The sequence below is a fragment of the Emydura macquarii genome, unplaced genomic scaffold (assembly GCF_026122565.2).
Source record: "Emydura macquarii macquarii isolate MOO-44397 ecotype Brisbane River unplaced genomic scaffold, CSIRO-AGI_Emac_v2 contig_1254, whole genome shotgun sequence".
Lineage (NCBI taxonomy): Eukaryota > Metazoa > Chordata > Testudines > Chelidae > Emydura > Emydura macquarii.
In genome coordinates this window covers 10,513,949-10,535,795 of record NW_027131391.1, presented here as the reverse complement: position 1 = coordinate 10,535,795, position 21,847 = coordinate 10,513,949, and the positions used below count along the sequence as shown (strand labels likewise).

General features: G+C 52.7%; 2 protein-coding genes across 3 annotated transcripts in view; one reads left to right on the top strand and one right to left on the bottom strand.

Moving 5' to 3' along the window:
• The window catches only part of LOC137154364 (uncharacterized), a 25,475-nt gene extending 14,473 nt beyond the window's left edge, over window positions 1-11,002 (bottom strand). The window contains exon 1 of the mRNA XM_067549951.1: window positions 10,839-11,002. Coding sequence (XP_067406052.1) covers window positions 10,839-11,002 — 164 coding nt within the window. The remainder of the gene's footprint in view (window positions 1-10,838) is intronic.
• Window positions 1-21,847, top strand: part of DDX54 (DEAD-box helicase 54) — a 22,698-nt gene extending 851 nt beyond the window's left edge. The window contains exons 2-20 of one of the 2 annotated variants that reach the window (XM_067550268.1): window positions 201-327; window positions 760-830; window positions 2,062-2,250; window positions 2,886-2,935; window positions 9,975-10,016; window positions 10,897-10,992; window positions 11,569-11,690; window positions 12,213-12,274; window positions 13,088-13,219; window positions 14,045-14,255; window positions 15,045-15,179; window positions 16,711-16,932; window positions 17,246-17,319; window positions 17,726-17,911; window positions 18,272-18,408; window positions 18,502-18,615; window positions 18,991-19,095; window positions 19,540-19,637; window positions 19,933-21,847. In XM_067550268.1, coding sequence (XP_067406369.1) covers window positions 201-327; window positions 760-830; window positions 2,062-2,250; window positions 2,886-2,935; window positions 9,975-10,016; window positions 10,897-10,992; window positions 11,569-11,690; window positions 12,213-12,274; window positions 13,088-13,219; window positions 14,045-14,255; window positions 15,045-15,179; window positions 16,711-16,932; window positions 17,246-17,319; window positions 17,726-17,911; window positions 18,272-18,408; window positions 18,502-18,615; window positions 18,991-19,095; window positions 19,540-19,637; window positions 19,933-20,174 — 2,415 coding nt within the window. In that variant the 3' untranslated portion in view covers window positions 20,175-21,847. Of the gene's footprint in view, window positions 1-197; window positions 328-759; window positions 831-2,061; window positions 2,251-2,885; window positions 2,936-9,974; window positions 10,017-10,896; window positions 10,993-11,568; window positions 11,691-12,212; window positions 12,275-13,087; window positions 13,220-14,044; window positions 14,256-15,044; window positions 15,180-16,710; window positions 16,933-17,245; window positions 17,320-17,725; window positions 17,912-18,271; window positions 18,409-18,501; window positions 18,616-18,990; window positions 19,096-19,539; window positions 19,638-19,932 lie in introns of both variants that reach the window. The other variant, XM_067550267.1, reaches the window with a different exon arrangement.

The following is a 21,847-nucleotide window of genomic DNA, read 5'->3' as shown; positions in this document are numbered from 1 at the left end:
GCTGGGGGCTGGTCTCCCAAGGTAGGACTAGAAGCCTCCTTTCTAGAGAGTTCTCAAATCAGATTGGACAAAGAGTGGAAAATAGGCTGTAAGGACCAGTTCTGCTCTGATTGGGCTGGATGATCTAAGAGCTCTCTTCCATCTATCCCTGACCTGAAATGATGTTTTTTGCCTGTGTTCCTTTTCCCCCTCATCAGCAGACATCCAGTAAGATCCTACCAGCCTTTCCAGCACCTGATTACTCCTCTGACATGGAGCCAGACACTAGAGAGATGGTACGAGCACAGAACAAAAAGAAGATGAAATCTGGGGGCTTCCAGTCTATGGGTGAGTGAAATGAGTTGTCACAAATCTGAGGGCAGAAATTGTGTTTTGATTAATATGGGGTGCTCAAACTTTGCTCAGCTCATGGCCACAACAAAGCCTGAGTGCCAGGCAGTGGAGTACTTTGTAAGTGCACTCAGAAGAAATCACAGGTACTAGCATGCATTGAGACCTGTGCTTAGATCAAAATTGGGGTTCTTTTTATTTGCCTTCTGGAATTTGAACTTTTTAAGTCATGTTTTTTAGCTTTTTATCTGCAACTTTTAGGACAAGAAACTTTTTAAATGAAAGTTGAGGTTATTCTCTAATCACATGACTCCAGAAGCTGCGGTTTTAAGTAAAATAAACATTGTGAGGCTTGTAGTAAAAGAGTTGGCAACACTGAATCATCCAAGGGCCATTTAATATCTTGATTATATTTGTCTTCTCTTGTAGGCTTAAGTTATCCTGTATTCAAAGGGGTCATGAAGAAAGGCTACAAAGTGCCTACGCCCATCCAGCGAAGGGTAATGGATAGGCTCTTGTTGCATCCATTGTAACTTTTATGGGGTGTATGTTTGGGAGGGGAGGTCTCAGTAGCTAACCAGGGGTCAGTCCTGGGGCCGGTTTTGTTCAACATCTTTATTAATGATCTGGAGGATGGGGTAGATTGCACCCTCAGCAAGTTTGCGGACGACACTAAGCTGGGGGGAGTGGTAGATACCCTGGAGGGTAGGGATAGGATACAGAGTGACCTAAACAAACTGGAGGATTGGGCCAAAAGAAATCTAATGAGGTTCAACAAGGACAAGTGTAGAGTCCTCCACTTAGGAAGGAAGAATCCCATGCACAGCTATAGACTGGGGACCGACGAGCTGGGCAGCAGCTCTGCAGAAAAGGACCTGGGGGTAACGGTGGATAAAAAGCTGGATATGAGTCAGCAGTGTGCCCTGGTTGTCAAGAAGGCTAATGGCATATTGGGCTGCATTAGGAGGGGCATTGCCAGCAGGTCACGGGAAGTGATTATTCCCCTCTATTCGGCATTGGTGAGGCCGCATTTAGAATATTGTGTCCAGTTTTGGGCTCCCCACTACAAAAAGGATGTGGACAAGTTGGAGAGAGTGCAGCGGAGGGCAACCAAAATGATTAGGGGCTGGAGCACAGGACTTATGAGGAGAGGCTGAGGGAACTGGGCTTGTTTAGTCTGCAAAAGAGAAGAGTGAGGGGGATTTGATAGCGGCCTTTAACTACCTGAAAGGGGGTTCCAGGGAGGATGGGGCTAGGCTGTTCTCGGTGGTGGCAGATGACCGAACAAGGAGCAACGGTCTCAAGTTGCAGGGCGGGAGGTCTAAGTTGGACATTAGGAAAAAGTTTTTTACTAGGAGGGTGATGAAGCACTGGAATGGGTTACCTAGGGAGGTGGTGGAATCTCCATCCTTAGAGGTTTTTAAGGTGAGGCTTGACAAAGCCCTGGTTGGGATGATATAGCTGAGGTTAGTCCTGCTTTGAGCAGGGATTTGGACTAGATGACCTCCTGAGGTCCCTTCCAACTCTAATATTCTATGATTCTAATTTCTGCAATGCTTTGTGGGATAGAAGTGGTGAATCGGAGAGGTGAATCTTACTGTGTGCTGACTAGTCTTGGCCAGTTCTGGCATGTGGATTTCACAAGATCCAGTGTTAGCAAAGGTTACCCAGCACCCCTGCAATTGTGATTCCTCCAGATGGATTAGAGTGGCATCACTTGTTGTCTTGCAGACCATCCCTGTGATCCTGGACGGGAAAGACGTGGTGGCCATGGCAAGGACTGGCAGTGGGAAGACAGCTTGTTTCCTCATCCCCATGTTTGAGAAGCTGAAGGCACACAGCGCCCAGATGGGGGCACGAGCCCTCATCCTCTCGCCAACCCGGGAGCTTGCCTTACAGACTATGAAATTCACAAAGGAGGTATGGAGTAGGAAAAGCAGCATCAGCTGATCAAGGAGTCACAGGGACTGGAGTAGCTGGGAGCTCACAGATGGGACTTGAGAGCATGGTACATGGAGCTTGTGGTGATATGGAGAGGCAATATAGTTCAGTAATTGTTAAGGGACAATTTCTTGCATGACATAACTAGCCTGTGGAACTCATTGCCACAAGACATCATTGAAGCAAAGAATGTAGCAGGGTTCCAGAAAAATCTGGATGTTTATATGTACTCCTGTGGTTTAGCTCACAAGGACAGCCTTCAAACAGAGCTATGGTCTATTTGGGTACTTTCCGTAATGCTGCAAGTTAAATAGGTAGCAGCAGCCACTGCACCCCTGTGCAATGATGGCTGGGTCCGTCTGGGTTCTGCTGCTCCCAAGGAGAGCCCCCGCATCAGTGGTATTGTGGGATTAAACCAGACAGAGGCAGGTTGTACAAAGGAAGAAGCAGCCTAATCCAAAGTCTTAGAAGGAGTGTGTTCATCCCTCCTGAGACAGCCGTGCTTCAGGTAATTGAAGTGAAGAGTCCCATGGATGGGGATGGGGAGAGGGGGAAGTGAGAAGTTGGAGGCGAGATCAGGATTGACACTAGATTGGGTGTTTCTTGTCCTGCAGCTGGGGAAGTTCACAGGCCTGAAGACTGCATTGATTCTGGGAGGAGACAGGTAAGCCGATTTCAGTCTAACAAACAGCAATTCCTCTGCCCCCAAAGCGCTGGCAACTGCAGCTGGTTGAAAACAGGAATACTTGGGAACATTTATCAAATGTATTTTTCCTAAAATGGGTCAGTTTCAAGAGGAGCATCAATGGGTTCTGTTACTTCTACATGAATTCTTTAAAAAGTGTATTGGTCCCTTTCAGCATATCCCCTGCATTGGGACCTAGTCCCAGCATTCAACCCAGCTACTTGAATATACGTGTGCACGCAGTGGGTCAGTGGTTACATAAGTTGTCAGGTGTTGGCTGCATGTGTATGTTCGTTCAGTGTGCTGCTCCCATTCTGTGCAGGTAGTGGACACAACAGACCTTGATCAAGCTGCCCCAAAAAATCCACAGACCCAGATTCAGTAGCGAAGGCACCAGGCCAGGTTTATTGTCGACGAAGTACAGTAAAAAGCGCCCTATACTTGCTACAAGTACACTTAATACATGTATATCCGTGACACTGGACACCACTCAGTGAATGGGCGGGATCTTCCATTCCCCCTAGGCTGTCCAAAGACACTCCCTTTGAGATCCTCTGATGCCATTTGTTGCCACCCTGTGATGTGGTTAATCACCACCCTTTACCTTGTACAAGGTGATTAATGTATGTACATGCTCGATCAAAAACTGGCATCCTGATGAGGGGTCGACATGTTCTCCTTATCTTTGGAGAGTGTGTTTGTACCATACTTGATATTGGGGGTTCTGGTATCACCTGTCCGCAATGTGCGTGTGTGAGTGTCCTGTGCCTGGTGCTCAGGAATGGGTGTTTGCCAGATTCTGTCAAGCAGACTCCCAGCCTGACTCTAGCTAACTCAGCTTTATAGCAGCAGGGCCTGGCTACTATAGTTCAGGCTTCATAGCGGGCCTGTTATACTAGGCCTCATCTCTCAGGCTCTCTCTTTCTGCTACATTCCTCCACCTTTTGTCTTTTTATGGAAAGGATGTTTACCCATCATCCCGGAAAAGCATAATGCATGGACTAAAGGTGACCCAGTGGGCTAAACACTGTTATATGGCCACCTTTTTTACCATCCACACATTTATGCCTCGTCTGTCCTTTGGTCTACACATTCCCACGTACAACTGATGGACAGATTTTATTTTCAATTATTTCTAGTCCCTTGTGGTGCGCCTGGGAATGTTAGGCCCGGAACTGTGATTGAGGAATGTAATTTTATGATTGAGCCTTGGGGGCACTCCCAAATAATTAGTATTAGAATACTATAGGTACGGTGTGTATATATGCGTGTGTGTATATGTGTAGTACGTATGTGTACATATGATACCATCTTGTATTTAATCGTTACAATCCTTTTCCAATCTGTTATTGTAGTCTGGCCCTTCACTGTGGTACTGCAGATAGCGGGTTTGAAATACTGGGATAGGTATTATTAAAGTGTGTCCCACAGTGCTATGTATATAAGAAATGAAACAAATTTGGAGTAGTGACATTACAAATGAGACTTTTATATATAAATTTCTTGTGTTTAGTTACTACACAATACTGTTCATCCATGTTATGAGTTACCTTTACTGTTGGTTGTCACCCTCTGGTAAGCTTTGCTGGGCAGGAAATCGGGACAACTGTTCCATTGGTTGCATTGCTCTGTGAGACACCAGTAGTTGATGTAGATTCAGTTGTTTGTTATAGATGCTGTCTTCCAGATAGCCTACTGAATGGCCAGTAACCGATTTATTATTATGTGTCAGAATTCAGTAGTGGTACCCAGACACTGAACAGATGACATGTATCTCACTTAGGGTGCAGTGTCACTGACCCCAGACTGTGACTAGTACCAACAGGGGATTGGTTTACACAATTTGTAGTTCTTAAGTAATTTAATAATTGCTTTACCAATTTGTTTTTTCCGTGCCTTCATGTTGTTTGCTGCCAGGGAGGATGGAGCTAGGCTGTTCTCAGTGGTGGTAGATGACAGAACAAGGAGCAATGTTCTCAAGTTGCAGTGGGGGAGGTCTAGGTTGGATATTAGGAAAAAGTTTTTCACTAGGAGGGTGGTGAAGCACTGAAATGGGTTACCTAGGGAGGTGGTGGAATCTCCATCCTTAGAGGTTTTTAATCTGACAAAGCCCTGGCTGGGATGATTTAGCTGAGGTTAGTCCTGCTTTGAGCAGGGGGTTGGACTAGATACCTCCTGAGGTCCCTTCCCACTCTGATTCTGTGATTAGTTTGTTTCCTGTGTGTTGGTGAAACAGTTTAGCAATATTATGCACATTGTAAATGGTGCATAGCAATAATACAGCTGTTTTTAAATAGTAGCCAAATTCAAATTAAATGACAGTTCAACCTGGTGCAGCGGGTGGTTTTTAGCTGATTTGCCAATTTAATTGTCCATATATGATAGAATAAGGTGTAGTTGACCAGTTTGTTGTTCATAAAGCACTTCATTTTTCTTTTCTTGATGCACAGGGGTTTCTTCATTGCGTACTGATATCTTCTGATGTGTTTGGGGTGTGATATCTTCTGGTGCCTTTGGTCTGTGGGATGCAACCTTGAACAGCTTAAGTTAGTTAACATAATAACACTACATTTCTCTTGTTTCCAATCACTAAAACTTATTACACAGATTAACTTAGTTTGTTACAATGTAATAGGGACCAAGTCTTTTATAACTCAAGCTTTACTTTGAAATTGTATAGACATTTATTTTCACTTGAGGTACATTACTAATATTTTATACTAAATATAATGCTTAACTGCTAAAATAGATGTTCACAATCGTCTATGTGAATGTGTACTGCTGTCCCCTGCTGAGTATTCTGCTTTATTAAAAAGAGTTAGTAACAGCATTTTTCCCCAAGCTTTTTAGAGTTAATTTGCTTGTAATACCAACCCCACTTTTGTTAAAGTTTGTTCTTCTAAACAGTTAATAAACACTACTTTCCTTTAACAAAACAAACTAAAAGAGTATAAAAATTAAACCAAAATGAATTTTAAATACAGGTCTATGCAAATACTTTGAGGGTATTAAACTTTTATAACACTTAATAGTACTTGGGGAGACAAAGTAGGAAACCTGTTGAAATTGGTTAGCTTTAACATTTTGCATATATAGCACTTTTGCTATAATATTCTTAAAACTATATTTCAATATTTAGTAAAGATGCAAACAAGTTTATAAAAACCCAAACAAGCAATTGACATTTTGCTAATATTATCTTTGCATTACTGTTGAGATTTGCCCTTACCTTTTTTCCTTTGAATAAAAAAACTGATTAATAAAAAAATTGTTTTGTTTGCAATTGCATTATTTGTTGAGGCAAAAATATATCTACCTATGTTTATAAATGAGGCCTTTTCGAGATTCACACACCAAAAAAAATTGGTGGTATGATGGTTACACCCCAACCATAATATTAAAATAGTGTGCTTCCACTTATATTTAAAAAAAAAAAAAAAAAAAGTGTAAAATTGACATTTGCTGCTACAACAACAACAAAAAGTCATGTAACACACAAGTCATAGAACACAGGACAAAATACGTGACGTACAAAACAAACGTACAATTAAAGATGAATGGCACAAATTATATTTATAACTATACAAGAAAAAGTATTAAAAGCTTAGTAGTCAAAGCAATGTAGTTTTAAAACAGTTTAGCATTTAAATAAGCAACTAATTACCTTTTTATTTAAAAATTATAATAATTTTGTAATCAATTCTTATTTGCCAAATTTGTTGTATTAATTAGTAACTTAAGGCATTTTGTATTACTTTATATTACTTTATTTTAAAACGTTGTTCTTTGGAAATAAGGAAAGCCCATGTTTGAAATAGTAGTAGTTGGGATTAGAAGCTGTCTGCATTTCTATTGCTTGCAACCATATCTTCAGAAAAGTTAGGAATATTTCCAGCTGCTGCATTACGGAAGGGATAAAATAATTAAGTCGCTGGATTTATTTAAAGTAAAGTTTTTACCTTGTTTTATCTTTGTTTTTATTCTGTTTTGTTTTCAGTTGCTTAGTCTTTTTTTTAAGCAAAGGAGGCTTCTGCAATAACACTGACTTTTAACTTTTTAAAACAAAGAGTGAGCATAAGTGGGGTGGGAGGGTAAAGAGCAACCTAGGAAAGGCGGAAGACCTGAGCCAAGAAAGAGATTAACTCTTTCAAGTTGTACAGGCAGCAGTGAGTTTAGCAAACTGAGAGAGGATGTTAAGGAAAACTTAAGCAATATGTAAAAATATTTGAGAAAGAAGGTTATATCATTGGCTCTGAGTGAGGAGTGTTCCCAGGGGTTAAAGCAGTTGGGAACCCACACTCCTGGTCTTTATCCTGGCTCTGAGAGGAGAGTGGAGGTCATTCCTTGCTTTTGTAAAAGCAGAATTTGTTCCCCCAGTGTCTGTTGCTTTTGTTTGCATGCCAAATGGATTGCAGGAGTGCCCTTGCCTGCTGTAGTTAACCATTTCTGGGCATCTACATGTGTTAATGTATCAATTCTATGTGTTAAGCCACTCACTCTTGATTTTTTTACTTTGAAATTCTTTTCTATTCACTTCCCTGTGATTAAGTTGCAGCTCCTGTCTTCTTACGTGCTCTGTGAACTGTTCTGTTTTTTCCTTCATCTGATTTACCCATCCAGTGAAAGTATTGTTTGCTGTTTCTCCCTCCTGTGCACTTACTTCTCCTGTTCTGACAGGCACCAGTCTAGGACTCGGTTTAGGTTTTACCGAAATGTGGCACACATTATACGTTGCGGAGCCCTCTGTTTCATATTTTAAATTTTGCTCAGGCCACCTTTTTCCTGTTCTGGAGCTTGCCGTTGACCACAAATATTTATAACAGGGGGACAGCACGTCTTTTTTGCAGATTTTTTACAGCTGTTTCCAATGTTTTATTCTGTTTCTGTGCTTGCTGTACTGTATGTCTATGGACTGTTTGTTGCGCTGCTAAGAGAGCGGGAGCATTCCTGGGCTCTGCTACTTCTCTAACCCTTTGTTTCTGTTAGTTGCCCTGCCAGTTTTGTGGCGTGTTGTGTACATTGTTTAATATTATTTTGTAAGGCTCCATTGTGTGTCCATGCCTTACAGATTCATTCTATGTTTCTTCCCCGCTATCTTTTTAAAATTTATATGGACCTTCTTTGCTGGCAATCCAGCACGTCCATACATCATGAAACTGTGTGGGGAGTTGCAGGAAAGAGTTAGGGTGATAACCCACCTTGTAGTTTTCTGCCATTTTAGATGGCGATTCCTACAGGGGTCAGCTTGCTTATGTACCAGATCAGCGGTTGGGGTCACCAGTGTAGTCAGGTATTGGCTGCATGTGTATGTTGGTTCTGTGTGCTGCTCCCACTCTGCGCAGATAGAGGACACAACGGACCTTGATTGAACTGCCCAATAAATCCAGACGCAGATTCAGTAGCGAAGGCACCTGGCCAGGTTTATTGTTGACGAAGCATGGTAAAAAGCTCTTTATATGTGCTACAAATACACTTACTACACGTGTGCCCATGACCATGGACACAGCTCAGTAAATGGCGGGACCGTCCATTCCCCCTTGGCTGTCCAAAGACACTCCCTTTGAGATCCTCTTTTATACACTGCTACCAATAAGTTACATATTGCCCTTCTGGTGGGGTTAGTTGCCACCCTCTGACATGGTTATGGTTAATCACCACCTTGTACATACTAGCTCCATCAGAACATGTCTATCCGTCCCCCTGTCATCTTGACCTTTTGGAGCAGTCAGCGTGCTCTCGTTCTCTTTGGGGAATGTCTTTGTACCATACGTGACAGCGGGGTTCTCATACCACCTGTCTGGAATGTGCTTGTCTGATGGAGTCCCACAGGAACCGTGTCTGGAACCACTCGGGGTGAAGCCAGACAGGACTGGAGTGGAGTAGGTCTCCCCTCAGGGCCCCTCTGGCTTCAGAATGTTTGGCATGCCATGAGTTTCCCGCAGTTAGTCCCCCTGGATGGGGCGTCTGGGGAGCCCTCACATGCCCCCAAAGGGGCCAGGCACCCCGCCTTGCAGTCAGAAGGATTCACAGCCAGCGTGGAAATCAGAAGGGTTTATTAGCTCTCAGGATCACAGCACAGAACAGAACTTTTTTAACAGATGAATCAGAAAGTTACAGCAACAACCGTCTGAGGAAGTTCCATAGCCCCATGCTTGGGCTCTGCTCCTGGGGATCCCCCACAGGGGTCTGGCCCTTTCCACCACCAGCCTCAGACATGCCCCTTGGCCCTCCCCAGTCTTTTGTCTCTTTCCTGGGCAACGTGGTCACCTCTTCTTGTCTCTACCTGTTGCAGCCTGTCACAACCGGTTGGCGCAAGGAGGGTCCCTGGCCATTGTCTGTGCCCATGCAGCTAGAGGAAGGCCCACCTGCCCTCTGGTGGTCTTTGCAATGATACGCATCCTAGTCCCATCCCCAAGTACATGAGGGAAAACTGAGGCGCATGCAGCCTATTCTGAGATGACATTAAGAATATCCCCACTTTGTCACGTCTTGCGTGAGTGTCCGTGCCTACTGCTCAGGAATGGGTGTTTGCCAGTTTCTGTCAACTTACAAGCAGGTTCACAGCCTGACTCCTGCTAACTCTGCTTTATAATAGCAGGGCCTGACTACTTTAGCTCAGGCCTCATACCCGGCCTGTTATATTATGCCACATGTCTCACGCCCTTATTGCAACATACGGGCACGCAGGCAGCGGGACAGTGCGCGTCGGGCTCAGGAAGGGTTGCAGAAGCATGGTACGTGCTCTTGCTCTTTGGGGCAGATGGAGGACCCCATTGGGCAGCTTGCTGCTCTCTGGCCAGCTTGTTCCTTTAGAGCGATTCCTGGGAAGCTGGGCTCCAGGCTCAGCACGCTCAGGCCTCAGCATGAGGTGCTTGGCATAATGCATGTGGCCCAGTGATCAGCCTTGGAGCTCCCTGCTGGGCTGGATGGAGCCCCATGCTGTCTCTAGGGCTGTGGTATGCCCCCTCTCTCCCGCTGGTCATTATTACCACCGCCTCAGACTCTCTTTCTCCCCTAGGATGGAAGACCAGTTTGCAGCTCTGCATGAGAACCCAGACATGTGAGTCCTAATGCTGAGGGGCCGGGACTGTGTCCTCCAGATGTAGGAGGCATGTCGTAGCATGGGGTGAGGCTCATGGGTGGGTTTTTTCCCCTTCCTTTGGAGCATTGAGAAGGCCATTAAGACCCAGAAGACACCTCCCGCCCAGTCCATCTTCTAGAACTGCCAGGATATTTGCTCATCCCTGTTGCTTTGTTCCCTTTTGTAACTGACCTGGAGTTTGTGATTGGGAGAGTCCTGTTAGGGTGTCATGACTTTCCTTTCCCATGCCCCAGGCAGGGTTTCCCAACAGCATAGGCTCACCGGTTTTATTTGTATTTTGGGAGTACGTAGGAGCCCTCATCAAAGATCAGGCTAGGCACTGTATGCACAATAACAAGCTCTTAGGTGCTGCATGCAGTGGTCTGATTCGGTGCTCCCGGTGTGAATGGGGCGTGACGCCACTGGACCTGACAGAGTCACAGCCTGAAAACCCTGTGCTGAGTAGAATCAGGCCCAGAGACTCCATGTGCTTCAGTGAGCATCAAGAATAGCATCCGTTGGGGGCTGCCTGCTACTCAGTGCCTCTTAAGAGCATCTTCCCATGTGTACTTCTGGGGGGGCAGCCCAGACAGGAGATGGATCTGTCATCTGAATCCCCCTCTTGCCTTGGCAGATGTGGGCTGAGGAGGGAAGAGGGAAGGCGGCAGGGGAGTTGGTTGGAGAGAGCTGGCTTGTGTCCTGTTTTCACCACAGTGATGTCCTATGGTAAGAGACCCCTGCAGCTTTTACAGCTCCGTCTCTCTCCACTGGGACAAGCGGGTATTTGGGTGTGGGTAGCACCGTGTCGCTCGCATGGAGTTGTGCCTGCTGTGCTCATTGGGCATGTCTGTCATTCCAGAATCATCGGCACCCCCGGGCGCCTGATGCACGTGGCTGTGGAAATGAACCTGAAGCTGCACGGCGTGGAGTATGTGGTGTTTGATGAAGCTGACAGGTCGGTTCATGACGTTGCAGTAGCCGAGATTTCACCGTGGGGCATTCGTCAGCCTCTCTGTTCCCAGGGGCTCCCTCCATCAGCCAGGCGTGACCGCTGCACCATAAGAGAGCAGATGGGCATTGGTGCCATGGCTGCGTCCCATGGACACGTGTCGGGAGGGAGCGTGATTTCCCAGTGCCGCAGATGGGAGAGCGCTCGGCTATGGCAGGCGCCTAGCGCCTGATGAGTGAGTCGTGCAGCCAGTGGGGAAACAGCGACTAAGCCAAGGATTTGGGGAGACAACAACTAGTGCAGTGATGCTCTTTCTAGTTGGCTGATGCTGGGTTCGATCTTCACTTGCAGGCCCAGTGCAGTGCTGGCATGTGCCATTCTAGGGGCAGGGGGAAGAGGAGGTCCCAGGTGTTGGATTTAAGGGCTTGTCCAGGGAGGAAGTAGCTTGTCCCTGTGTATCAGGGTGTGCAGTCCCCATGCAAACACTCCAGTGCTTTTGTGGGTGTGAGTGGCATGGCGGGTGCCAGCTGTGGGGGTGGGGGCGTTGTGTGGCTGCTGACCTTTGTGGTGTTGGCCCTTTAGGCTGTTTGAGATGGGGTTTGCGGAGCAGCTGCAGGAGATCCTTGCCCGGCTCCCCGAGAGCCGCCAGACTGTGCTGTTCTCTGCCACGCTCCCCAAGCTGCTTGTGGAGTTTGCTCGAGCCGGTAAGGAATATCCCGCAAAGAGCCCCACAGGGGAGATGGGAGCTGCCCGGGGGGAGGGGGGGTAAATGAAGAGGGGTACCAGGCTGAATGGCAGGTAAGCGAAGAGTAGTTTTACCTGTGCTGATCTGCCCTTTTGAGGGAGGGCAAGGGTTACCCACCTGCTGATGCCCCCTTGGCCCCAGGCCAGGTGGATCCCTGCTACTTGTGTCCCACCCACTTCTTTCCTCTTCAGTTCAGGGAACCTCGCCCAGTGAATTTTAGTGCCTGTGAAAACAGGTGGCTAATTAAAATCGGGCACGGTGCAGGCAGGGCTCCAGCTCTTCTCCTTCCGCTCCCGCGGCAACCCCATTCCTGCAGTGCCGCTGCTGGGCCAGTCCAACGTGCCTTTCAGAAGCTGGGGTGGCCCTGCCATAGGTGTCTAACAATGCGTCTGCTTCTTTGGCCTCTTCTATCCAGTGTGAACTCAGGCGCCCCAGCCCCCTTGCCCTGGGAATCACGTTCTCCTCCCTCTCGCCCGCACAGGTCTCACTGAGCCGGTCTTGATCCGGCTGGATGTGGAGACCAAGCTCAGTGAGCAGCTCAAGGTGAGATGGGTGTGCTTGGGATCTACAAGGCAATTGAGTTTGGAGGGCTGGGGTGGGGGAGATCCCTTGGAGGAGACCATGGGACCGTCTCTTGGTTCTGCACAGCACCTAGTACCATGGGGTCCTGGTCTCCTGGGCAATACAAATCAGAACTCCCCAGCACCAGGAACCTATTTGTCTGAGCTCATCCCAGCAGAGAGCTAGAACTCCCAAGGACGCTGCTGTTGGCTAGCGTTGCCGAAGGAGGTGGAGGCCCAGCAGAATGGCCCGTCCTCCCCAGCCACTGCTGGGAGCCCCAGCGTGCAAGCCCCTGCCTTTCTCTGGCCTGCTGCGTTGCACAGCTGCAGGCAGCATCCAGCCCCTCCTAGTGACCGACACTTGGGTGGGTGACGTGAGCCCAGTCCCACCAGCCGCCTCGGTGAAGTGTGACCCTGATGGCATCAGTTGCTGTTGGTGCCTGCAGCGATCTCGCCCGTAGGCAGGATGACGGAGAACCTGTGCCTGGGGGAGGCAGATGGGGGTGGTTCCCCAAGGCTCTAGGGAACCAGTTTGGATGGAGGGCAGGGGAAACCTAGCTGGGTGCTTTCCAGGCAAACGGCGGGGGCTGGGCTGCAGCACAGGGCTCTGTGATTTCACTGGTGGCATCTAGAAGCCTCAGTGATGGAGCAGGACACGGTGGAGCGAGGTGCTGGGCAGGCGGCTCCAGCCAGGCCCTCCTCACGTGATGAGGAAGCACAGCCTGCGTGTTAGCCCCCTGTCCTGGCTTGTGTAGCTCCCTGCGGGGCTCCGACCTCACCCTCTCTCCGCCGGCAGCTAGCCTTCCTCCACGTGCGTGCGGACGACAAGCCGGCTGTGCTGCTGCACCTGCTGAGGAGCGTGGTGAGGCCTCAGGACCAGACAGTCGTCTTCGTGGCCACCAAGCACCACACAGAGTACCTCAAGGAGGCAAGTCGGGTCTGCGGAGCGAGAGCCAGCGCACCATGGGCCCGATGCTGGCTGTGCCGTGAAGGGGGCTGGGGCTGGGCCAGGCCTGGTGGACCCGTGCAGAGAGATCTGGCAGCTGGATGGGAATACATGCAGTTCTTGCACCCAGGCAAAAGGGGGAGCTCTCACCGCACCCAGGAGGAGAAGGGGGACCTGCTGGGGGGCTGTTTCCCCGAGGCAAGGGGGAGGGCAGCTGTGGTCCCTCCCCTTACTTGAACCCCTGGTGGCTGCTGCAGGCCTCTGGCTGAGCAGCTGTCTAAGCAGCATGCAGCATGGTTGGGTGCTGGGGGCCCTCCTGCCCTGTGCATGCACTGGATGGCGGGGAGAGCATGGGGGGCTAGTTCTCTGTGGGCGGGCCGAGGCGAGCCCACGTTTCCTTCCCAAGAAGGGCCGCTGCCTGAGCTTCCCCTGAACGATGCCGGTAGCCAGTGGATGCCAGGGTGCTCCCTGTAGCCAGAGCGAGCCTGCTGTGAGGGGGAGCCAGAGGCTGGTGCTGGGCTGCCAGGCGAAGGCAGGGCATTGCCGATGGACGTGACAGCTCTCCTGGCGGGGTCAGCGAGGATCTAGCTGCTGCTCTTTGGCCAGCCTAGTCCATGGCAGGGATGCTGCTGCGGGGAGGGGGAGGGGGTATTGCAGTCGATCCTGACACCACTAGATGGAATCTATCCTGCCTTCTGCTCTGAGGCGTGGCTCTGCCTTATGTTGGGGTTCCCTGGGTCTTTGGGGTGGTTCTCCCCTGCTGGGCGCCAGGTGCTGACCTCTGATCCACCCTCCCCCTCCCTCCAGTTGCTGACAGCGCAGGGCGTGAACTGCACCCATATCTACAGCTCCCTGGACCAGGCGGCCCGGAAAATCAACATCGCCAAGTTCGTGCATGGCAAATGTGCGGTGCTGCTCGTTACCGACGTGGCTGCCCGTGGCATCGACATCCCCATGTTGGACAACGTCATCAACTACAGCTTCCCTGCCAAGGCCAAGCTGTTCCTGCATCGCGTTGGTGGGTCGCTGGGGCTGGCTGGGCTGCAGAAGGGGCTGGGTGCTAGGGCCCAGCTGTCCATCCTGGCTGAGCAGCTGCTTCCTCCCATCCTGGTCACGGCATCACCAGGCCGGTAAACACCATGGAGGAGGGGAACCTCACTGCCCCTAAATACCTTCCCCACTGCCTGCTTGAATGGGCCCTGCGTAGCAGCCATTGCTGCAGGGTGCTCCAGAGTCCATCGGGTGTCACGAACACCTGTCCCAGCCTGGACTTCCCGCTGCTGGATGTGTCTGGGCTGCAGCCCTCATCCCAGCTCTGCTGGGCTGTCAGGGGCTCGGCGGGGCTGTGCCCAGCGGAGTACATTGGGGGAACCCAGCATTTCGGGGAGGGCCACAGTAAAGTCTCCGATCTCAGTCTGGGGGGCAAGGCTCAGGTAGCCAGCTAGGCCAGGCTTGGCGGGGGGGGGGGCGTGTGCCGTGTGGGGGCCGTTCTGGAAGCCCTGAGAACATGGAGCATATGCTGAGATTCACCCTCTGCAGCAGGCAGGGCAAGATGAGATCACAGTGCCCTTGCCCAGCCCTCCCCTGGGTGAGCACCGGGGGTGGCAGCGCAGTCCTGGCTCGGAGCAGGGTCCAAGATTGGCATCTTGCCTCTGGTCCCCTGAGTAGTTCCCCTGCCCCTGACCAGAACAGGCACCTCAGCCAACCCCCACGTCCGTGGCTGTGGTTCCTAAGAGACGTGCCACGGGCCAGGGCCCAGCAGCCCCGCAGTTAACACAGGGCTATGGTGCCTGGCTTTCCCTCCCAGGCCGTGTGGCCCGCGCTGGTCGCAGTGGCACTGCCTACTCCTTGGTGGCGCCGGAGGAGACCCCCTACGTCTTTGACTTGCATCTGTTCCTGGGACGTCCACTCACCCTTGCCAGCCCCCACGAGAAGCCCTCAGGTAAGGTCTGTCTGGGCACCGGCCCCTCGTCCCCAGGGGTACAGAGCTGGAGGGGGTGTCTTGCACTTGCCATTCCTGCTGTGGCTGGGCCTTGCGCGGGGAGAGCCACGTTGTGGTTATGGTGAGGATGTGGCCAGCCTCACAGGAGGCCTGGGTCTGATGGGGCCACATCTTGCTCCCCGGCTTGGGGGTGGCTGGGGCAGCATGCCCAGCTGTGGGCTGAGGGCACACCTTGTCTCTTCCAGGCCCAGAAGTCTGTGATTCAGGGGGGCTCAGGGCTGGTTAACACGGGGGTGACGGGGAGATCCTGGGGGCCCTGGCAGAGACGCTGCATGGCAGTGATAGTGACTCGCGCTGCCGGAGGCCCTGTGATACACCACCCTGGCGCAGCACAGCCGTGTGCACGCTGTCACCAGGGCTTCGCTCTCTGCAACCCTGAGCAGTGCTGACATCTGGTAGCCCCAGGCCTCAGCATGGCTTAGGGTCCTGTTAAGGTCCCTTCTGCACCATGCAGTGAATCCTTACAACTGCCATCCCACCGGAGCCTCCCTCCCCATCCGGCCTCTCTGAGGTCACATTGGGATCCCTTTGTGCCTCCCGCGCACCGGCTGGTGGCCATGCGCTACGCTGCAGGCAGTCGGGCTCAGGCTGCGTCTGCTCTAGAGCAGCTCGTCAGAGGCAGAGTGGGGAGCGAAGCTTGAGGCTGGTGCCGCGTTGGAGTGGGGAGCATGGGCAGCGGATGCTGTGGGTGGAGGCAGGGTGCGGGCTAGAGATCAGCTGTGGATGTCTTTAAAGATACCGATCGCTCCCCCCTCCTTAGCCTGTGCTGCCCCTTGCCTGCCCCCTGTGGCCAGCACCCATTGCAGACTGCTGCTGTAAAGGCCACTCTGCAGGTCCCATGGGGACTCATAGACTGTAAGGTCAGAAGGGACCAATATGATGATCTAGTCTGACCTCCTGCACATCGCAGGCCACAGAACCTCCCCCACCCACTCCTGGGACAGACCCTGACCTACGACTGAGTCACTGCAGTCCTCAAATCATGGTTTAAAGACTTCAAGGTACAGAGAATCCACCAGCAAGTGAGCGTGCCCCATGCTGCAGAGGAAGGCGAAAAACCTCCAGGGCCTTTGCCAATCTGCCCTGGGGGAAAATTCTTTCCTGGCCGCAGATACGGCGATCAGCTAAACCCTGAGCATGTGCGCAAGACTCACCAGGCAGATACCCAGAAAGAATTCTCTGTAGTAACTCAGAACCCGCCATCTAACATCCCTGCACAGGCCGTTGGCATATCTACCACCAGGAGTCAAAGATCAGCCAATTGCCAGGCTGGGCTGTGCCATCCGACCATCCCCTCCATAAATGTATCCAGCTCAGTCTTGAAGCCAGCTAGGTTTTTTGTCCCCACTGCTCCCCTTGGGAGGCTGTTCCAGAACTTCACTCCCCCGATGGTTAGAAACCTGGATTGGGCTGAGGTTATGGGACCCCTGGGGAGAAGCTGTGGGTCCCAACCCCTTCTGTCCCATTGCAGACAGGGACGGGGTGTTTGGCAGAGTCCCCCAGAGCGTTGTTGACGATGAGGAGTGCCTGCTGCTCACTGACCACGAGAGCTCGTTGGACCTGCAGAGCCTGCGCCGGGTGTCGGAGAACGCGCACAAGCAGTACCTGAAGTCCCGGCCTGGCCCCTCGCCCGAGTCAGTCAAGAGAGTGAAGGAGCTGGACTTCTCCCTGCTGGGCATCCACCCGCTCTTCAGTGAGTGCCCTTCCAGGGATGGCGGGAGCTGCAGGTTCCACCCACGGCTGGGCTCGTGCAGCGGGGCCCTTTGGGTGAGCCCCGGGCAGGAGCTGCTCCCCCAGCCAGGGCTCCTCAAGCGTTGCCTACAGCACCCCATGCTGAGGGATATTGGGCCTGGAACAGCTGAGAGCTTTCTGCCTTCGGCCAGGGCTACTTTAGCCCCGTGGTATTTCCTGCAGGGACTGGGAGCTTGCTTCTGTGTGTTGTGTCCTGGGCCGTGCGCACTCACCACTCTGTCCCTTTCCTCCCTCTCTGGGCTCCTGGCTCCAAGGTTCCTGCTTTGAGGAGGATGAGTTGGAGAGACTGAAGTTCGTGGACAGCATTAAAACCTACAGATCCAAAGCAGTGAGTCCGAGCCGTGATCTGCCACTGGGCCCCTGCTTCTGTTTGGGGGAGGGAGGCTCACACGGAGGCTGGCAGCAGCATGGCCTCGGGTCAGAGCAAGGCGGCTGGCCGGGAGCGCTCCACCAGGTGCGGTGACCCAACTGCCGAGTCTTGTCCATCCGCCCCGTCAGCCCAGAGACTCAGGCTGGGGGGTGGGTAGCATCAACCCTCGCAGCACCTCTCAGGCTCTGGGAAGATCCCTCCCACTGCCTGCAGCAGGGCTGCTGGGCCAGCTCCCTGACTGTGTTACTGGTGCTGAATGACAGCCAGGTCCAGCTCCGAGCCCAGCTGACCCCTTCGCTGCCCTCCAGGGATAGCAGGGGGGTTCCTGGGCAAGCAGCACTCATGGTGCCATCTCTTGGCCCAGACCATCTTCGAGATCAATGCCACCAACAAGACCCTGGCCAGCGACGTGATGCGAGCCAAGCGGAGTCGTGACTGCAGCCTCATCGACAAGTACCAGAGGGGGCAGCAGGAGAGACGGGCTGTGGCTGCGCTGAGAGGCCAGGGCCCAGCAGCCCCCGGCCCTGAGGAGGAGGAAGCAAACCTCCAGGTATGCACTTGGAGGACATGGGTATTGCCAGCTTCCCCACCCACGTCCAGGCCAGGGCCTGCTTGGGAACTCTGGGAAGCAGCGTGCCTGGCCGGCCCCGAGCCCTGCCCGGGGGAGTGTCACCTGCGGCTGGGGGCATCAAAGGGTTGGTTCATGTCCTGGTGCAGCGTGGGACTGGTGCGATGGTGCCAGAGGCAGGGAGCAATTTGCATCCTGGGTGGCATTGCACAGCAGCATGGGTGGGGTGGGCATCTGCCTCCGAGGCCCCAGCTGGGTAAGCTGGCTCTGTGACTCCTGCCTGGAAAGGAGGGCAGGGGTTGGCTGTGCACCCGGCCCCTCTGTCTGACCCACATGTCCCAGGAGGTGTTCTCCGCCGTGGTGGGCAGGAAGCGGGGCCGTGCAGGAGGGGCCGTCGGAAAGAGGACGCAGCATGAGACGCAGCAGGACAAGGAGTTCTACATCCCCTACCGGCCCAAGGACTTAGAGAGCGAACAGGGGTGAGTTCCTTTGGCAAGTCACCCAGTGGCGGGATCCCCTGCTTCTCCCGGCTCCCCAAGCCCCTCTGAGCTCTGCCTTTCCCCCGTGTCCAGGCTGAGCGTGGGCAGCAAAGGGAGCACCTTTGAGCAGCAGGCTTCTGGCGCCGTGCTCGACCTCCTGGGGGACGAGACCCACGACATGAGCAAGAACAAGCAGCTGCTCAAGTGGTAAGTGCCTGAGCTGTCGGGGCAGCAGCGCTCCTGAGAGGCAAGGCTCCTACTGTGGCGGGGGCCCTGGGGACGGCTGCCCTCACAGCGCACTCCCCACCTGGCATGGGCCCTTTGATCCCCAGCAAGCAGTGCCAGGCAGGGGACTTGGCCCTGTCACCCTCCTTGCTCAGTTGAGGGACTATGGGGGTGAGTGCCACAGTGCCCACAGACGATGGGATGCTCCCCACCCCCTAGCTGGATGGCTTGCTCCCCGGGACTCAGGGAGAGCGCTCCGTGTTCCGGGGGGGTTGATCTAACCCAGCATGGTGCAGATGAGCTCCCATCCCCCTCCCTGCAACGCCATTCCACCCACTGACCTGCCCCCTGCTCCAGGGACCGCAAGAGGAAGCGGTTTGTGGGGAAAACCGGCCAGGAGGACAAGAAGAAAATCTGCACGGAGAGTGGCAGGTACATCAGCAACTCCTACAAGAGCAACCTGTATCCTTCTTGCCTAGAGAGAGGCGGCTAGGCTGGGGCGCCCCCAACGTGCCAGGGCACCAGATCTGCACAGGGCCAGGGCAGGGCAGGGAGTGACATGTATCCAGCCATGCCCAAAGGTCTCTCCTGCGCTTGACTCCAGCCCATCCCCCTGACCGCAGGGTACCGCAGAGCTGGCAGGGAGCGGCTGGTCCCAGCAGCAAGGGACTGGGCGCCTCTGTGTCTGCACCAGAGGGGCAGAGGCAATTCTGGTTTGCAATAGCGGGGTGGGGCAGCTGCCCTGCATCTCCCCCTGCTGGCCATTGCGGAGCTTCCTCCGCAACACCTTGAAGAGGGGCCACGAGCTTGAAGGGGGGACTTGCTGGGGGGAGGCTGGAATGAAGGCGAGGGGAGAAGTTGCGGGGGGCTCGGACCCCCCGTCGTTCCCTTAACTCGCTGCCCCAGCTACGAGAAGTGGAAGAAGAAATACAAAATCGAGGAGCGGGACTCAGAGGAGGAGGGGGGCAGCGAGCCGAGAGGCGGGAAGCAGCGCGGGGGCAGAGGTGAGTGCTTGGTGGTGGGGGTGGGGGGCACAGGCCAAATATAACTACCCTTTGCAGACATCAGTGCTTGGGGGGCCAGGCAGGGGGGCTGAGATGCAGGATCGCGGCAGCCTCGCGCATGCCCTGTTGGGAATGTGCTGCATGGAGGGCCGCTCCCACTCTGGGACCTCCCCCTAGAGTCTATTCCACGTGGCGTCTGCCCCCTGGGCTGGGCTCTGTAGCTCAGTCCCTGACCGGCCTGGCACCAGGACTCAATGCACATGGGGAGATCCCAAGTAACTCATTCCCCCCGCAGGAGGCAGGCGGCTGGCCCCCTCCCCGGGGAAGCACGGCCCCCAGCAGGGGAAGGTGCACTCGGAGCTGAAGAGCAAGCAGCAGATCCTGAAGCAGAGGAAGAGGGTGGCCAAGCAGAACTTTCTGCAGAAGGGCGGCCTGAAACGGCTGAAAGCCAAGAACCGGCAGCGGGGGCAGGAGCTGCGCAGGACAGCCTTCGGCCGGGGCGCCACCAAGAAGGGCAAAATGAGGAAGAGGATGTAAGGGATGGACCCCGGGGGGCAGCCCCAGGCCTGACCCAAGGAAGGGGCCGATTCCGAGCCATCGCTCCCTTCCGGGGTGGTGAACTGCCCCCTCAGTCGCGTGCCCTGTGCAGACTGGGCTGGGGAAAGAAATGTTCAGTGATGTCATGGTTGGTTTTCAGTTTCTATTGGATGTTTCTCGAATGCAGGGTGGGAGAGGGAGAGGCTGGCCCCGGCCAGGGCTGCATGTGAGCAGGGGAAGGATGTGATGGCCTGTCACTCTGTTCTATACTGCCTGAAACTTCCTTGACACACTGCGCGAGGTTGCTTTGAAAAGCAGTTTCTGATCACAGCTCCCCACCCACCCACCCGCCCGCCTTCTATGGGCTGCAGCAACTCTTGCTGCTCCTTGATTTCATTTGTTTCTGCAGAGCCACTCTGCAGACAGTGTAAGCTAGACCATGCATGAATTTGACCTCAAACCCCCTTGTGAAGAAAGGTAACAGCAGAGAAGGTTTCAGGGAAGATCACGCGCTTCCTACACCCGGCTCCAGTTGGGGTTTATGAAATAGCAGTAAAGCTCCGAGTGCATTACAAAGGAGGTCAGTATTGTCCCCATTTTACAGATGGGGAAACTGAGACACTAAGGGGAGTGATTTGCCCAAAGTCACCCGGCAGGCCAGTGGCAGAGCCAGGAATAGAGCCCAGTCTGAGTCCCAATCCTGTGCCCTGTCTCATCAGTGTTGTCCAGCTGTATTCACCTTGTCATTCCATTTCTCTGCCTGTATCCAGTCAGATTTGTAGTCTCAGGTCCCCTGCCTCTTCAGTTATGTGAGCCCTGCTGGCAGCAGTAGACGTGTGAAGTGCCATCTGAGCTCCGTGTGGGCTGTCACACACCGTCCCTTCCCAAACATGGCAGTTGTGTGGGAGGTGAAGCTCCCAGAAAGAGAAGCTAATTCTAGATCAACAGATCAAAAAACACCTGCCAGCAAATCCACCTTTTAATAAAGAGCCCACACACATGCGCTCTACAGTGAAGCAGTGGGGTGTTTTTCTCTAAGATACCATCTGTGCAAGCGCCTCTGCTCCTGGCGCATATGAAGATAGATGTTGCAAAAGGAAGAAAGGGGCAATGGGCAGCAAAAACAGCCAGCACAAACAAATCCTGCTGCAATCCAGTGTCCCCTAGACCAGAGCAGGCTGCACGAGGCAGCATGTGCAGTGAGACATTCATTTGCCTGACATCTTAAAAGCTGCTTGAGGCCCATCACCTGTTCTCTCCTGGTCAGTGCTGGGGGCAACATGCACGGTGGGGAAATTTTGAGCATAGTTTGACTTGCTTTTAAGAAGTGTTCTTACCTTTTTTCAGCTTAAATTGAACTAAGCTTTCTATCAAAAGTCAATGTAAATAAGGACCCAGAGTTTTTTATAACTCTATCAATAAACTATTTTATATTGGCTTTCAACCTCTCTGCTGTATGTGCAATCCAGACACAACCTCCAGCAGGCTAAGGGGACAGCTGGCTGGAAAAACTGACCAAGGCTAGTTTGTTGGGCCCAGTTGCAAATGCACAGTTTGGCTGTTGGAGCCTTGTTTTGCGAAATCAAGGAGGTGACAGTGAGGCAGATGAAGAAGTGTTGTTTCTAGACTGGGTCAGGCAGCTGCTGCTTTAACCCCTGCATTGCCCCGGCATA